The sequence below is a fragment of the Podarcis gaigeae genome (assembly GCF_964106915.1).
Source record: "Podarcis gaigeae genome assembly, chromosome: 14".
Lineage (NCBI taxonomy): Eukaryota > Metazoa > Chordata > Lepidosauria > Squamata > Lacertidae > Podarcis > Podarcis gaigeae.
The window spans coordinates 52,908,952-52,920,593 of record NC_139690.1 but is presented as its reverse complement, the minus strand read 5'-3'; the positions used below and the strand labels follow the sequence as shown (position 1 = coordinate 52,920,593).

Here is an 11,642-nt window from a genome sequence, read left to right as displayed (position 1 = left end):
GGCCAGCAGGACTAAGCCGCTTCTGGCGAACCAGAGCAGCGCACGGAAACGCCGTTTACCTTCCCGCTGGAGCGGTACCTCTTTATCTACTTGCAGTTTGATGTGTTTTTGAACTGCTAGGCTGGCAGGAACAGAGACTGAGCAACGGGAGCTCACCCCGTTGCGGGGATTCGAACCGCCGACCTTCTGATCGGCAAGCCTTAGGCTCTGTGGTTTAACCCATACCGGGGGATAAATGGACCCCTCTAAATGTTAACTGAATGTTAAGTAAAGCTGTGAGACTAATTTGAGGTTTTGGAAAAGTCAGCCTGTGCCAGTTTCTCTAGAGCTATGCAAGTCCATAGTGTTGCCCAGCACGGGGGGCATGCTTGGGTCTGGGCGGGTGTTTGGTTGTGAGCAGACACGCACATGCCCCCACCTATATTTGTAATTCTTACAACCCCTTCCCATGCAGAATTAAGCATGGCTAAGTCTCCTGAAATTCCCTGCTTCTGCACAGGATTAGGCTGCTTATCTCCACAAAAAGATGGCAAGATTCAGGGCAGCCACCAATCTAGTTGTTCAGTTTAGAAGTCCACACCCCTTGGTGCATATTCAGCAGCCCTGTATCACTGCTGTCCACAAAAATGAAGAGAAGACTGTCAATAGCACAGCTGCGCTTCAGCTCGGGGGAACTTTCAGCTTTCTAGAGCCAGTTTGGCATTTGTAGCCAGAGATGGGTCTCAGCTGCAGAAATCAAGGCAGATCTGCCTGCTGTTTGCCTGACCGAGGCTGAAGAGGTCCAACTTGTTCCAACAGAATAAAATACTAAATAAATAACACCAAATTCAAAGAAGAAAATAGGGGCAAGATGACCTTGAGATGAAATCGGGGAAATCAGAAGTAACATGGCCCAAGGGACAAATACTGGAAAATATCTGTAACTAGAGAAGACATTTTGCATTTCAGAGTAATCAGTTCCTTCCCTTTCAAAATGCAAGGAAGACTTACCAAGGCCAGTCTGAATCATTCATGTGTCTTGAAATTAAGACAGAGATTATTTCTCATTAGAGGGCTTGACAAGAGACTTTCTGCCCTCTGCCGCAGGCAATATGGAGGCGGACACAAACACCAGGATCCTTCATTGTTAATTTAAGAGAGTTACAAGCCTTTTGGCTTGAAGTCTGTGGACAAGGCACTGGGGAACATGTGGCGTTATAGCTCTCCATTACCAAACGGGCCAATGGCAACATTTTGAAGATTGTCAAAGCATCAGGCCTCTCTACACCCTCCTCTGAAAGTTAGAAGGGCTTGAAAGAGAAAGAAATAGACCTTGTTTGAGCCAAGACCATTCAGCTCCTGAAATACATCCTCATTAACATATTGGCACTTGTGTGTAGTTCCTAGGGTCCAAAGCAGGTCTGTGTATGTCTTCTGTAAACCCCAGGAGACAACTCCCACCCCCACCCCCATTTCATAGTGGACTAGACCAAGACCCCCCCCCCCCATCAGCAGCTTTGAGGGAGGGAGGGAGGGAGGGAAACAGGGCTCCAGAGCCTCTTCATCAGCTCTGCTGAAAGACCAGCAACTTTGGGCTCCTCTCTTTAATGTATTTCTATTCCAGCTTGTCATTACAAGAAATCTATAACAAAGAATTAGCCCCTGAGTTTTCTTTTTTCCTCCACCCAACGAATACCTTTTCCTTTTGTGCCATGTGTTTTAGATTGCAAGCCTGAGGCCAGGGACTGTCTCGTCACTGACATTTGTAAGTTGTTCTGTGAGTCTTTTTCTGCTGAAGAGCAGGATAAAAATGCTTTAAATAAAAATGCATTCCTACCTGCCTTGATTTGAACATCCCCTTAACAGCAACGTCTGAAGTTAATTTAAGATTAAATATCACACAGTTTTAAGATGTGATTTAGTTTCTGCTTTAAAACATGTGAAATTTGTTAGATGGACACCAATATTTCTGAAAAAAATATTTTACCCAAATTCACCCTGTGAAAGATACCAACCAGAGCAACAGAACAATGAAGGTTCAAGTTTCACCTAACTAGCTGCAGACATGTTGAATAATGTAAGAGAAAGAAATTGAAGGCCAGTTATCATTGCTTTTTTGTTGTTGCTTTTACAGAAAATGCCACAGACTGCTAACTTCGAAGCAAAAAAATTCTGCAATTCTTTTTTTAAAAAAAATGTACTTGCACTGAAATCATACATATTCACATAAAAAGGACCCCAAGAAAATAGCTTACAAAACTGTTCTCTCCAGACTCTCTTGCATAAGAACCAGTCAAACTTTGTCACTTGAGGGGGTGGGTGGGAGGAAGGAGTTGCAAACAGATGTTCTGAGTGGAATACCAGATCATGACATTTACCCTCCTGCGTAAAACCGTCATACTGGGTTGACAGTAAAAAAGAAAGATCCCATTTGTTCCAGTCAGATTAGCGTCTCCTCATTCATACAAGATTATTTCTTTAAAAAAAACCAACTACCAGCCCCCTGTGCATCTTAACGCCCAGGGCCTTTAAGGTCTCTCTTGGAGGAGGAATTGCACAGCCCTACCCTGCCCACCCCCAGCAAAAAGTAATGGTTGGTTCTCTCTGTAATGGGTGGAAAACACTCTTTCCCTGAAGAGAGGAGAAGTCCAGTTTCTTTAGCGGATCGGCCGATAAGGAAACGCCATGCCTGGAATGAATGTCTGTACGGGGTGAGCTGGGAGAGCTGGGTGAGCTGCATGGGTGGGATACCCCAGAGGGGGTGTGTGGATGGGGGGGTAAAACCCAGGGGGCAAAGCAGCGTGGGTGGGCTGCTGGACTGGACCCGAGATCACCAGCTGGAGCAGGCTGCAGGAAGAAGAAGCAGAGAGACAATTGTGGGTGAAGGCCGCTGGCCTGCTGAGGAACAGGATTCTACAGTGACATGAAGCAGCACCTACTGGATCAGGCCCATGGCCCCTCTAGTTCAGGTTTCCAGAATTCAGAAGCCCTGCTGTTTCCAGCTGCGGAGGCAGAGCCAAGCCATTGTGACTAGTAGCCAACGAGAGCCCTGTTCTCTAGGAATTTGCCTAATCCTCTTTTAAAGCCAGCAAGGTTGGCAGCCATCACTACTTCCTGTGGGAGGGAGTTCCGCAGTTTAAATGTGTGCTGCGTGAAGGAGGGCTCTCCTTTGATCTGCCCTGAACATTCCAACATTCAGCTTCACTGGATGTCCCTGAGTTCCAGTGTTAATTTAGGAGAGAGGGAGAAAAACCTTTGAATCTCCTGGCAAACGTACCACTGGGCACAACGGAAGGACTTCCACCCAGTCCATGGCTATGTAAGCAGCTAAAAATGGCCCGGTTTTCATGTACAGAGATAAGACTCAAGCACCCACAAGGGTGTCCTTGAACCATTAGAATGAAGCAAGCCATTTTCAAAGCAGGGGTTGATATGGACTGCCAGCAGGGCAGCACGGAGTCCTGGCTGTCCTTGTCACAGACAGACAGTAAGGTGGGGGGAGAAAGAGTTGGCTCCACCACACTTTTGTCATTTTCACTTTCCTGTGGAAGCACAGCTTGCCAATCTACACCTTTCTGCTTTTGTGGGTGTCTCTTGGACAATACTTCTAGGATGGGCACAGCGGTTTCAGTTCCGTTGTAAACACAGAGCACTGACTTACTTGTTGTGTGGCAGTCTGGCGCACACCGTCCGCAGATCCTCTGGAAGGAGAGAACAGAAAAAAAATGGAGGTGGAAACAGCAAGACAAAGCAGAAAGCTCTCTCCTGGGGAGGCCCTGAATTCCCATTCAGCTTCTCCATCCCAGACTCATGTGGAGAGCTGCTCTTCAGTAACACAGCAACCCTGGAGAAGCGCTTTGTGGAACTGTTGTGGCAGAATCATAGGGTTGAGAGGGACCCAAAAGATCACCTCTTCCAACCGTAGGCAAAGCAGAATCACAACTAAAGAATCCACGGTAGGTCCGACCTCTGTTTAAAAACCTCCAGGAAAGAAGTCCTTCCATGGGAGTCTGATTCCACTGTCAGGAGAGGCATGTCTGGAAATTCACATTCCTGTCCTGAGCGAGGAGGTAGAGAGATTAGGAGAACTGGGGAGCAAGAGAACTAGGGAGAGCCACAGAGGCCGGTCAGCTGTCAAACAGTGAGCAGGACCCCCTGATGTTTGGTCCCAATCCTGATAAATCAGCAGGAGAGGAAGCAGGTGTGTTGCTGGCGGGGATCCACTTTTACAGTACAGTGGACCCTCGGATTATGTTACCTTCGGGTAACGTAACTTTCGGGTTGCGAATGCGGGAAACCTGGAAGTGTATCCCGCACGTGTGTGCAGAAGAAGTGCCTCTAGATGCAGACTTTTCGGGGTACGTATGGACCCCCGGAACGAATTAAGTTGGTATCCGGAGGGTCCACTGTATTTCTTTACTATCAAAACGTGTAGCCTGCCCTTCCTCCCCAAATGGTGTCCAGAGCAGCTAACAACATCAAACCCACCAAAACCACACACAGGATGCAATTGTTAAAATGTCAGCTGTAAAAATGACAGTGCCTGCACGTTCCTACCCACTTCTGAGCACCCAGGCAATTAAAAACCTCTTCAAAGGGTGAGGGGAGGGGATGGTTCTTCCTTTCCTCCGGCAGGAGTGAGTCCCAGCCAGATGGCATTCTGCTCCCTGGGCACTTGGGAGGGATTGGGGCGGGGAGCTGAGAGATGGTCAAGTGTGCCCCAAATGTTACCCACCATCACACACAGAGAACCAGGGCTGATGCAAAAGGGGGAGGCAGCCCAGCTCAGTGGTTTATCTGCACAGGCCCCAGACTGCAGACAGCGTGACCTCTGGACAACAGCCTCTCCACCTTAGCTGGATTCATGCTACAGTGGGCAACAGCCAGAGAACAGGGGCTTAGCTGCTGCACAAGTGCCAGGGTCAATCCCCGCCGTCTGTAGTTGAAAGGATCAAGTGGCAGGCAGCATTGGGGAAAATCCTGAAAACTGGAGCAGGCTTCCCCACTGGATATTTAGATCCCCAGCCACCTTGGCCAACGATAAGGGATGGTGGCAGAGGAAGAAGTTGGAGCCCAGCAATATCTGGAAGGAACCACCCTGGGAAAGTCTGTAGTAGGCAATTCTGGCCCAGATGGACAAACACTCTGACCCAGCCTAGGCAGCTTCTATTATCTCTCTGTTCAGCTCCTCTCATGCCCAAAGTCTCCTCCCCACCTCCCTGCTACTTCCCCGCACCCCCCGCCTTGCCTCGGCACAGTCTTCTCCCGGCTTGCATGGGCTCACTGGGGGTTGCCCCCAGCGCCTACCTCTCGTGCACAGCAGCGCTCCAGACGCCATGGCCACTTGCAAGGCCTGGGCCAGCCGGTCAAGAGCCAGCTCCGTCTCCTTGGTGGCGTTGAGGGGGTTGAGTTCATCGGACAGCCTGCTCATGTCCTCCACGAGAGCCACCACGTGGTCGAAGGGCACCAGCCCCAGGCGCCCGTACAGGTTCTTCTCCGTCAGGTGCCCCTGCAGCATTATCAGGACCTGGAGGACGCTGAGGTGCAGCTTGGAGTACAAGGGCTGGCAGCCCTTGTCCAAGGCGGCAGCCGGGTCCTTGGCAAGCTTTCCCCCCGGGTGGCCGTTGGAGACGGGGGGCTTCCCCCGTTTGTAAGCCAGCGGAGCTTTCACGCACCAGCGGATCAGGCCGCTGAGCGGCGTGAGCTCCAAGAACCCAATGGGCAGGCTGGCTGCGATCGGCGTGTTTAGGAAGGTGATGAGGATCAAGCGGGGGTCCTCAAAGATCCAAGACACAACCATTTCCAGCAGGTCCGGAGGCGGGATGAGGTCATCTGGAAAAGAAGGGGAAGCCCGCTTTGGAGACCATAGAAATGGCGGGACTGGAAATAGCAGCTGGGGCTTGCCAATGCTTGGCCCTGGAACCAGAGCCTCCCACACCCAAGAGTGGGCTGCAGGCTGCTTGGAGAGGGGGATGCAGCAGATCAAGGGCAAGGGGGCCAGGCAGCCGGGACTTCCTGTCTCTTCCCAACATAGTTGCTCAAGTGTTTTCATGTTTATTTTAGAACCAGCAGCCTCCCAGCATAGGCTGGGAATTCAAAGGAACCCAAAATTTGCAGCTTTCAAAGGTTCAGTCTGCCATCTGGATTCAAAATGATGTCTCATTGTATCCAAACAGACACAAAAACCTGCCCCTTGGTCTCATGTAAAATTTGGTTCCGATATCTAAAGAAGCATCCGAATGCACTGTGAACAAACAAAAAACAGCTTTCCAAAACAAAAAAAATCCTTCCAGTAGCACCTTAAAGACCAACTAAGTTAGTTCTTGGTATGAGCTTTCGTGTGCATGCACACTTCTTCAGATGCATGCACACGAAAGCTCATACCAAGAACTAACTTAGTTGGTCTTTAAGGTGCTACTGGAAGGAATTTTTTTGTTTTGACTATGGCAGACCAACACGGCTACCTATCTGTAGCTTTCCAAAATATATAGCAGATTGTTTAAAACATCTGTATCCCTCCTTTCGACAAAAGGGCCAAGGCAGCTCACAACATTTAGGAACCATAAACACAGCAACTGGACTACCAAGAACAAAAGTCAAGGAGATAAAATCTAAATGACAGAAAGCTTAAAAACGAGAGCTATCACAAGAATCCATCAAACATACCAAGCCAAGGGGAAGAGGAAGCTGACTACAAAGCAGCACTGAAAATACCTGGAGAGTCAATCATCCACATCGTAGTCTCTGACTGTGGCCTTGCCCTGGAGTAAAGTTGCACACACACCGATTCAGGCCACCACAATCTGTTGCAACCTTAACATCCGGATGTGTGGAACATGACACATCTTTGTGTAGCGTGTCTTGTGCTTTTCCAAATGGCACTGGGCAGCTTCAGGAGCTTCACTTGGAGGAACCTACCTGAGGACATGTCGTACAGCATGGTGACCGATGTGATGAACTGGCAGCAGAAGCGAGGGCTGGCACTGAAGATCTGCTTCAGGGTCTGGACGGAGCCTGGCACTAGACTGCAGTAGTCATCCACCAAGGCTTGGGCCAGCCGCACGCAGTAGATTGCTGGCGTCCGCTGCAAAAGAGACACATGATTAGCCACCACGAGAAACTGGGGGGGGGGGGGAGAGCAGCACCGACGAAGCCACACACAGCCTGGCTCCAGCAAAACATAGGATGCTGCATAAAGGCGCCAGTGGGAGTGATGCAGGCGGCGACCCAAGCTTGTTGATAGCCTTGAAGATGAAGAGCTAAAGGACCCGCAGCCCCCAAAGCCTCCTGAATGAGCCTACCTATCACGGAATAAGAGCACTGGTTTTGTAGCTTTACAAGAGCAATACAGTAGTACCTCGGGTTACATACGCTTCAGGTTACATACGCTTCAGGTTACAGACTCTGCTAACCCAGAAATAGTACCTCGGCTTAAGAACTTTGCTTCAGGATGAGAACAGAAATTGTGCTCCAGCGGCGCAGCAGCAACAGGAGGCCCCATTAGCTAAAGTGGTGCTTCAGGTTAAGAACGGACCTCCGGAACGAATTAAGTACTTAACCCGAGGTACCACTGTATGAGGAATGCTGAGCAAGATGTGACCTGGACCAACAGGCCATTCTATCTCCTGTTTCTGCATATACACCAGCAGGGTGGGGTCAAATTCAGCCCTGCCCAATCTGATGCCGCCCCCGCCCCCAGCAGGTGGAAAAGCAGCCCCCTTGCTGAAGTGAAGCAGGTCTAGGTCTGGTCACTGCCTGGATGGGAGGCTGCCTGGAAGCTCCTCTGGGAGGGAAGGCAAGGTCCCTGCACCTGGGATAAACTCTCACCTGCAGCCATGAAGCTGCACATTCCAGGACAGGCACTCTGCACACAGCTACCGCCATCGAGACAAGTTTCCCCAGCAAGGCCATTCTGCTGTCATCTGTCTTATTCCCTTGCGGGCTGAAAAGGGAGGAGAAAAGGATCTGCCGGACAGAGTCCTTGCTTTGCTCCTGGAAATAATTGCACATGATCTCCAGTAACTGAAGCTCCTGCAGTGAGTTCAGCCTCTGAAAGAAAGAGAAAGGAAAGAGGGGCCATCTATGAGCAAAGGCCAAAGAATCCCCCCCCCCCGCAGGAGGGTCCTTTCCAACCACATCCCATTCATCACCCAGGCTGGCATTATAGCATCAAAGAAAACAAGAGGACTGTTTTCATATGTGTATCTTGACCAAAGACATTTGTTTGGCTATTTCATGTTTTAAAAATACTACCCACCAGTTTTCCTGAGACAAATGTTAAGATAGCCAGCCAGTAATTACAGGATCTCTCTGGATGGCCAGGGATTATGGAAGATGTCATCCAAAATACCTGGAGAGCCACAGCTTGAAATCTTCCCTATCTGATTTTCACAGAATAACCTTGGAGCTACTCAGTCAGATCAATGACCTACCTAGTCTGACTGACAATCAAGAAACCTTGAAGAGTAACAAATGGTGCCCCCTCCATCTCAATGAGCCCCCCCCCCCCCAGCAATGGCACTGGCTATCTTTTTATGATATAGCACTATACAATTATTTTTATAAATAAATTTTAAAGAAACAGGATCCAGCCAGCAGGACAGATGTTGATCTCCCTCATCCCCATCCGCTGCAAGGCACTTTGACAGATGAGCAGGTTGCACACCTGTCAATCACCTGATTTCACCTTTGTGACCCTGCTTGACCTCAAGCTGAGTTTGCAGGCCTAGATGTTCCCCACCACTTTTCTAATCAGACTCCAGCCCCACGTGGGAGGGCAGAGAGATTTCCTCAAGGGTGGCTCCCAAAGGCAAATACGAGGCCCCAGATGGAGAGGAGCAATGTTGGCTACATGGCCCTTGATGGGGCTTGATGTCTGACGACCTACTTTAGGTGGGGAGTTGCGCTCCTTAGGAACCTGGAAGATGAACTCCTCCAGTAGCTCGATGGGGCCTTTGTCCACAATGGGAAGCGGCACGTTCTGCAGCTGGCTGCTGAAGTAGATGTCCAAGTGGTAGAGCACTTCCTTGGCGGCGCTAAGGGCATCCCGGCGGAGCAGCGAGTGGCGGATGTCACTCATGGTTTTCCTGCAAGAGGAGGTCCACACGTTATGCTTCACAACTTTCTTTCTCGAAGAGCTAGAGACTTCCTTTTTTGAAATGAACGCTCAGAGTCTGGGGCCTTTCGTTGGTGCAATTGCTCCAACTACTCCTTTATAAATACGGCCCTGTTGGAATCCCAGCAATTCCTATTATGTAGTGTCCAAACAACTCATTTATCAATCACAGCTCTGACTTCACTCATTGGCTAAAATCACTGACAGGAACAGCCAGGCTGGCCATTTAACATAACCTGCTTTAAAAAGTGCACATTATGCTTCATAACTTCCTAGAAGGGCTAGAGACTTGTTTTATATTTTTAATGAAGGCTCAGAGTCTGCTACTGCTTTTTGAGGGCACTGCCAATTAAGGACTTCAGAGGTTGATGGCCCCCTCTCTAATGGGCCAGGCCTCCACTGACTTTAACTGGGGAGCAGGGGAAAGGAAAAGTGGAAACAACACCACAGACCTATACGAGAATTCAACACCACCAATTCATTGTTTGTAAGCATGTTCAAAAGTACCCTTCTCAGTTAACAATGCAGGGGAACCCTATAAATCCACCAGTGCAGAGGATTACAGGAAGGAACCTTATTTGTTATCATTATATTTATTCATGCATTTACCCCTGACAGGGATTCAAGGCAGCTTGCAGATAAAATAGGACCATCTAAAACATAGAGGTTGGGGAATAAAATAATAATAATTAAGCATTAATAAAATTAAAGCCATATACATAGAATGAAAGATCTATGAAGCACATCCAGAAAACTGCATTAAATGCAGCTCAGTCGTCGCCCTTATTTATCCCTCACTGCCCCCCTTCTATCTTCTCCCACCGGGCAACTGCCAGATGGACCACAAGCCCCGCCAGCAGGGCGCTAAACTGGGGAGTCTGGCCTACACGGCCCGACTGGTTTCCCTCTTGACAGCCCTGACCGGAGATGCTCGGGAACCGGAACGCGGGACTTTCTGCCCTGACTCGACCCCGCCCAACACGGGTGTTCTGTTCACACGTGCACATGGCCCGCCCCGACACGCCACCCCCAGCGGCTAGGGCGGCGGGAAGGGTCGCGCCGTCCCGGGCGGCAGCGGCCTCACCTCTTCGCCCGCCTCCCGCCCCAGGAGCAGCTCCTCCGCAGGCGCCTCAGGCCGCCATGTTGGGGCCGCTGCTGCCGCCGAGGCAGGACAGGGACGGCGGCCGGTGAGGGCCAAGAAGGACAGCCTAACGCGGCGGCGGCTGCAGCGGCCATTGGCAGGCTCGGCTCAGAAACTGACCAATCCGAGCGCAGCGCTGCCTACTGGCTGCCCGGGGCGGTGCAGGAGGGGGCGTGGCAGGTCACTTCGACCACGCCCCCCTCAGGCGGCTCGGGGCGGGGCGGCGGTCGTCATTCGCCGGGGCGGCTCAGAAGCTGCCCAATCAGAGCGCAGCGCCGCGTTCTGGTGTCGGAGCCACGCCCCTCAGGAGCAGCTGCTGCTGCAGGCACGTTTCCGAGCCCGCGTCTCCCGACCACGTCTCGTCGGAATGCCTGAAGATGCGTGAAGCTGAATGGTCGCTCATCTAGGATGGGCAGGGGACTAATTCCTGCAGCAGCACGTCGTGAAGCCGTGGGATTCGCTGCCGGAAGACGTGGCATTGGCGGGCACCGACGTCGATGGCTTTAAAAGGGGCTCCCGAGTTACTGTTTCCCTGCTCGCGAAACTGTCCACGTGGCCACTTGTACATTCTTCCTCCAGGAGAAGAGGCAATAGATGCCCGGATCCCATTTGTGGGGAGTGGGGGCAATTGTTTCCCTTTGGCACTGCGAGGAACGGGATGCTGGGCTCATCCAGCAATGTCATCCTGGCTGTTCCGGTGTTCTTTGGCGCAGCCCCCAATAGCTACCGATGCACAGCTTTTGAAATTACAGTTTTTTCCTACCATTTCCTGCAAAGAGTTAAACTGTGGAACTCCCTCCCACATGAGGCAGAGATGGCCGCTAACTTGGAAGGCTTTAAAGGAGGATTGGGCAAATTCATGCCAGATGCCTTCTCTCTGCCTCCATGGTTAGCCAGAGGAATGTTTCTGAATACCAGTTGCTGGAAACCACAGGAGGGAAGAATTGTTCTTCTGCTCAGATTCTGTTTGTGGGCTTCCCATTGTGGCGTCTGCCTGGCTACCAGAGCCGTAGCCAGGTGATCTTGCACCCCTGGCAGAACTGTCTAGATCACGCCCCCTAGCCATGGACAAATTACGTAGCTCTTCTTTCTGCCTCTCCTCCATTCAATTCACCCTCTATTAAAAACCTTTTCTTATGAGGCAACAATCAATATTTTTATTTATAGACATATTTATGAGCCGATTTCGCGCACCCCTCACCTGCGCCCATTGGTGGGGCCCCACCTCAACCCCCCCTAGCTACGACCCTGCTGGCCACAGAGGCTAACCAGGATGCTGAATAGATGGGCCATTGGTCTGATCCAATAGGCTCTTAGGAGTTTCAAGCCAGGTTCATAGAGGTGGGGGGGGGGGGTTGCCCTCATTTTTGACAATCACAACGGCCCTGTAAGATACAAAGCAACCAG

General features: G+C 50.7%; 1 protein-coding gene across 1 annotated transcript; it reads right to left on the bottom strand.

Moving 5' to 3' along the window:
• Positions 1-1,880: 1,880 nt before the first annotated feature.
• Positions 1,881-10,344, bottom strand: INTS15 (integrator complex subunit 15). Its single transcript, XM_083711640.1, has 7 exons — positions 10,179-10,344; positions 8,867-9,065; positions 7,807-8,028; positions 6,898-7,063; positions 5,287-5,811; positions 3,641-3,680; positions 1,881-2,826 (listed from the first exon to the last, which is right to left on the bottom strand). The coding sequence occupies exons 1-7, from the start codon at positions 10,328-10,330 to the stop codon at positions 2,637-2,639; spliced, it is 1,494 nt and encodes a 497-aa protein (XP_083567766.1). The 5' UTR covers positions 10,331-10,344; the 3' UTR covers positions 1,881-2,636.
• Positions 10,345-11,642: the final 1,298 nt, after the last annotated feature.

Coding starts and splice junctions, on each gene's coding strand:
- INTS15 (XM_083711640.1), bottom strand. CDS start 10,330: ATGGCCGCTGCAGCCGCCGCCGCGTTAGGCTGTCCTTCTTGGCCCTCA. Junction 9,066..10,178: donor GGCGGGAGGCGGGCGAAGAG/GTGAGGCCGCTG, acceptor CTCCTCTTGCAG/GAAAACCATGAGTGACATCC. Junction 2,827..3,640: donor GCCAGACTGCCACACAACAA/GTAAGTCAGTGC, acceptor TTCTTCCTGCAG/CCTGCTCCAGCTGGTGATCT.